General features: G+C 41.6%; 1 protein-coding gene across 1 annotated transcript in view; it reads right to left on the reverse strand.

Annotated features, from left to right (window-relative positions):
* Window positions 1-1,533, reverse strand: part of LOC137240356 (uncharacterized) — a 75,947-nt gene extending 74,414 nt beyond the window's left edge. Inside the window, exons 1-3 of the mRNA XM_067766471.1 lie at window positions 1,406-1,533; window positions 1,262-1,343; window positions 1,052-1,209 (exon numbers count right to left, since the gene is read on the reverse strand). Of these exons, the coding sequence (XP_067622572.1) occupies window positions 1,052-1,209; window positions 1,262-1,343; window positions 1,406-1,408 (243 nt within the window). The 5' untranslated portion in view covers window positions 1,409-1,533. The remainder of the gene's footprint in view (window positions 1-1,051; window positions 1,210-1,261; window positions 1,344-1,405) is intronic.
* Window positions 1,534-6,000: the final 4,467 nt, after the last annotated feature.

Consider the following 6,000-nt stretch of genomic DNA (forward strand, 5'->3'; position numbering starts at 1 on the left):
CAAAGTTCTACTTTTTATAATCTAAATGGAATTGTAAAATAATTCAATGGATTAATAAGCGCAGTAAAAGGCTTTATAGCCTTACAGCTTCCGCAACAGAATTGTTAGCCTCACCCCAAGGGGAATCCTGTTACAAATATTTAGCAGACGAGGATTTTCGTCATGGAACTAGGGGGTGTGTGGTGGGATTGTAAAGAATGTTCAATGTGGTCATTTTAAATCGTTCTGGGATAGACGAGCTTGTACCTTAATGGCGCTTGTTACTGGAACGTACTGAATCTGTGTTTGGAAAATGGCCATCAACATCGATAACACCAAAACTATGAACCCTACTGTTCTTGGCGTGTTCTTATCACAAATGATGGTGTTTTACTTAACAATAAAAGCTATCTTTCACAAATTAAAAAATTAAAAAATTTTGAAAAATTGTTTGAAAGGGTTAAGATTTTTCAATCAGGGTTTGTTTAACACTTACTTAAATGGCGCTTAACAGGCCGTCCAATAAGGCGTGCCACTCGCTTCTTCTCTCTGACAACCGGCGCCAAGTGGTCACACCAAGGAAATTTAAGTCTTTTTCCACCTGGTTCTTCCAGCGGAGTGGGGCCTACTCTTCCTGTTAATCTCTTGTTACCACTTTTCCTCCTTTCTTTTTATTTTTCCGACTTTCCTCCAACTTCCTCTATTTTGCGTATCTCTCTTTCCCGTTTTTTCTATTCTCTTTTCTATCGGTGCCATTGTGGGCCCAATTTTGGATGGATCACATAAGGTACACCAATTCTTGCTCTGTGATGTTTGAACTGGCCCGTCCGTAATGACCGTACATAGACTGTATGTGCCCATAATCTTTCTGTGAGGTGATAACGTGAAACAAAATTTTCATAAATTTGAATACTTTTTTGTATGCATTATTTAATTAACAGAACGAAAATTTTCCCCTTCTAACTCCGACCTCCATTTTATTTAACAGATTACGAGCTTTATTTGCGCTATTAGTTAAAATATGTACTTTATCTTTAAAAGAGCGGTAGCATAATATTGTAAATATATTCACCCATTTGTCATATAGTTGCAGGGGCTGATGTACGCTGGTCCAATTTAGAACTTTTAGACAGTACTTCATAAAAGCATTCGTATTTTTCTTAATCATGACATTATCGCTGCTATTTAGTCGTTCACATTTCTTCAGAAACTGCTTACAGCATTCACGATCTGAATATTTAATTCGGTTTAGTACAGAAAATCTTCATATTTTCCAAAATACCTTTTGGCCGTTTTAATGTATTTTCGAGAGAACGTGCGACCCGCATGTAGCATTGAAATTCTTCGTCGAGCGTTTCCGAGTCCTATTTAAACGTTTTATATTAACACACATTTTTATTTGATACGTATATATTGAATTGTTTACCATTTTTTAAGCTTGTACTTGATATGGTAAGGTTTAGCAAACCTATGCGTATTTTGTATCAGATAATTGGGTTCATTTACTTAGAATTCCAGAAACGTTTAAAATTTTTGTGAGTTGAACAAATTAAATTATTTGATTCAATACTCGTTGGTAACAAGGTAACAAAGCACATTTGCATCGAGTCGAAAAGCTTTGAAATAATACACAGTTAGAATTTTTTTACTCTTATGCATTACATTATGAACAATCTAAACTCGGTTTGAAATTCAAAACCTCAAATTATATATTATTCATATAGGTAAAAAGCAAGGGTAAATGTCTAGAACAGGGGTCGACTGCTAATACACGTCCAAAAATATCGGGAGAGGTGTCAAAAGGCGCGTATTGACTTCGACAACAATAATCCGAAGACGAAAAAGAAAATTTTTAACTCTGTCCGGAGTATTTACAGTTGAAGCTGGCGATTTTCATGTGGTAGTTGTAATGTTGTTGTGAAAAAAATTTGTACAAAGGGATTTTGCACGGATTTAATTTTGATCCATTGGATCGGAGGAACCCAGGGTATTTTTTCGTCTTTTTGTTTATATCTTTTGAAAGAGTTTTTGGACTATTACCAAAGCAAGAACAACGGTCGACTGCTAATATGCATCCAAAAATAAACGTGGAGGTGTAAAACGAGGCATAGTGACCTCGGCAACAATAATCCGAAGGCAGAAAAAAATCGTATCTCTTTCCGGAGATATTTCGGTAATAACTTACAACAGGGACTGCTAATTCGCGTTAAAAGATGTCGGGAGAGGTGTCAAAGGTGGAAAAAAAATTTCAGTTGTTCAAAAGACATTACCGAAAAACCGAAAAATCACCCCTAGTCCCTCCAGGGGCGGGATCCATAGTATTTTTGCGCAGAACACCTTTCTGCATTACGGAGCCTTGAGGATGGAGCCGTGTGTAGAAGTCAACGAAAGTGGGGAAAGCTTCTGACCGCCATTCACCTGGGAATGGCCAGAGCGATTCTTTTGCATGCGGTTCAAGCAGCTCACTACTGCCGGTCGCTTGCGGCCAAGTATCCTCTGGGTAGCCGCTAAACATCCGTTTAGCGGTGAGCTAATGTGAGAAGGCGACAACCTGGCTAGGCCACTCTGACATAATCGGTTTAAGGGCTAGCCGGGGGAGATCTCATCGGCAGCGTCTGTACACCTCTAGGTGCGGCTGCAGCGGGCGTCTGTCTTGGAGCAAATGGCTCGCTGAGCGGGTTGTGCGCTGGGCTTGGGACCCGCGACGTAAACCATATTCCAATGAAATATAACAACAAGCCTCGGATAAATACACTCTCTACGGCTACGTTAGAGCGACGCTACGTTAAAAGCGAGCGCGACAAGAGGAGTGTGTGAACGCTATCGTGAGTTGAAAAGGGAAGCGAGGCGTCTTTTCAGGAAGAAAAAAGCAGAAGCAGAAAGGCGTGAGTGCGAGGAGCTTGAGCTGCTAGCCACCAGGAATAACGCCCGAAAATTTTACCAAAAAATACGGCGACAGACGGAAGGTTTTAAGACCGGGGAAAACTCCTGTAGGAACGAAAACGGCGACCTTGTAACTGATGTCCAGAGAGTGCTTAGATTATGGAGGGAATACTTCTCTGCTCTCCTAAATGAAGGCAGCAATTCACCGCGCAGAGATGAATAACCCGTTCCCGCAATCGATGATGACGGAATATATGTCCCCCCGCCCGATTATGACGAAGCTAGAATAGCAATAACCAGATTGAAAAACAACAAGGCTGTGGGCGCTGATGGATTGCCTGCAGAGCTATTCAAGTACGGCGGCGAGGAGTTGGTAAGGCGCATGCAGCAGCTTCTTAGCAAAATATGGGCGGACGAGTGCATGCCCGACGGTTGGAATCTAAGTGTTCTTTGCCCAAACCACAAGAAGGGGGATACTGCAAAATGCACCAACTATCGTGGAATCAGCCTTCTTAATATCGCATATAAGGTCCTTTCAAGTGTATTGTGCGAAAGATTGAAGCCCACCGTGAACCGGCTAATTGGACCTTATCAGTGCGGCTTCAGACCTGGTAAATCTACCATCGACCAGATTTCACAATGCGCCAAATCTTGGAAAAAACCCGTGAAAAGAGAATCGACACACATCACCTCTTCGTCGACTTTAAGCCGCCTTCGACAGCACGAAAAGGAGCTGCCTATATGCCGCTATATCTGAATTTGGTTTCCCCGCAAAACTTGTACGGCTGTGCAAAATGACGTTGGGCAACACCATCAGGTCAGTCAGAATTGGGAAGGACCTCTCCGAGCCGTTCGAAACTAAACGAGGTTTCAGACAGGGTGACCCCCTATCGTGCGATTTCTTTAATTTGATGCTGCAGAACTTAACCGCACTGGAACAATATACTATAAAAGCGTGCAATTACTGGCATATGCTGATGACATTGATATCATCAGCCTAAACACCCGCGCAGTTAGTTCTGCTTATTCCAAACTGGAAAAAGAAGCGGTAAAGATGGGTTTGATGGTGAATGAGGACAAAACAAAGTACCTGCTGTCATCGAGCAAAGAGTCAGCGCATACGCGCCTTGGCAACCACGCTACTTTTGGCAGCCATAATTTCGAAATATTAAAAGACTTCGTTTATTTGGGAACAAATATAGAACAACATCAGCACTGAAATCCAGCGAAGAATCAATCTTGCCAATAAATGCTACTTTGGACTAGGTAGGCAATTGAAAAGTAAAGTCCTCTCTCGGCGAACGAAAATCATACTCTACAAGTCACTTATCGTACCCGTCCTGCTATATGGGGCAGAAGCATGGACCATGACAACAGCAGATGAAGCGTCTTTGGGAGTGTTCGAGAGAAAAGTTCTTCGAAAGATTTATGGACCTCTACGCGTTGGCGATGGCGAGTACCGAAGAAGATTTAATGATGAACTATACGAGCTATACGCAGACATCAACATAGTCCAGCGAATTAAAACGCAGCGGCTGCGCTGGCTAGGCCATGTTATGCGAATGAAAGATGATGCTCCGGACAATAAATTGTTTCTATCGGAACCCGCCTATGATAGCAGAGGTAGAGGGCGGCCCCCACTCCGTTGAAAGGACCAGGTGGAAAACGATTTAATCTCCCTTGGTGTGACCAATTGGCGCCGGTTGGCGGAGCGAAGGAGCGACTGGCGCGCCTTGTTGGACGGCCATAACCGTTTAGACGGTTAAGCGCCAATTAAGTAAGTAAGTAATATTTCTGGTATGACAACCTAAAATACATATTTATATCATGTAATTTTTTGAGAGAAAAAAATTTTAAGGTAGAAGCAGTTTTTAAATTCATGGGTGACAGATGTGTTTTGAAGATTTCCAAGTTATGATTTTTTTATAACAAACAAGTAAGGAAGGCTAAGTTCGGGTGTAACCGAACATTACATACTCAGTTGGGAGCTATGGAGACAAAATAAGGGAAAATTACCTCGTAGTAAAATGAACCCTGGAACCCTGGAATGTCTTTGTATGACATGTGTATCAAATGGAAGGTATTAAAGAAAATTTTAAGAGGGAGTGGGCCATAGTTCTATAGATGGACGCCATTTAGGGATATCGCCGTAACGGTGCACCAGGGCTGACTCTAGAATTTTGTTTGTACGATATGGGTATCAAATGAAAGGTGTTAATGAGTATTTTACAAGGGAGTGGGCCTTAGTTCTATGGGTGGACGCCATTTAGGGATATCGCCATAACGGTGCACCAGGGCTGACTCTAGAATTTGTATCACGAACGGTGTTAATGAGTATTTTAAAAGGGAGTGGGTCTTAGTTCTATAGGTGGATGCCTTTTCGAGATATCGCCATAAAGGTGGACCAGGGGTGACCCTGGAATTTGTTTGTACGATATGGGTATCAAATGAAAGGTGTTAATGAGTATTTTAAAAGGGAGTGGGCTTTAGTTCTATGGGTGGACGCCTTTTCGAGATATCGCCATAAAGGTGGACCAGGGGTGACCCTAGAATTTGTTTGTACGATATGGGTATCAAATGAAAGGTGTTAATGAGTATTTTAAAAGGGAGTGGGCCTTAGTTCTTATATAGTTCTATTTTCGGAATATCGTTGTAAAGGTGGACCAGGGTTGACTCTAGAATGCTTTTGTACAATATGGGTATCAAACGAAAAGTGTTAATAAGTATTTTAAAAGGGAATGGGCCTTAGTTCTATGGGTGGGCGCCTTTTCGGGATATCGCCATAAACGTGGACCAGGGGTGACTCTAGAATTTGTTTGTACGATATGGATATGAAATGAAAAGTGTTAGTGAGTATTTTAAAAGGGAGTGGGCCTTAGTTCTATAGGTGGACGCCTTTTCGGAATATCGTTATAAAGGTGGACAAGGGTTGACTCTAGAATGCTTTTATACAATATGGGTATCAAACGAAAGGTGTTAATAAGTATTTTAATAGGGAATGGGCCTTAGTTCTATGGGTGGACGCCTTTTCGGGATATCGCCATAAACGTAGACCAGGGGTGACTCTAGAATGCATTTGTACAATATGGGTATCAAGTGAAAGGTGTTAATGAGTATTTTAAAAGGGCGTGGGTCTTA

The sequence above is a fragment of the Eurosta solidaginis genome, chromosome 2 (genome assembly GCF_040869045.1).
Source record: "Eurosta solidaginis isolate ZX-2024a chromosome 2, ASM4086904v1, whole genome shotgun sequence".
Classification (NCBI taxonomy): domain Eukaryota; kingdom Metazoa; phylum Arthropoda; class Insecta; order Diptera; family Tephritidae; genus Eurosta; species Eurosta solidaginis.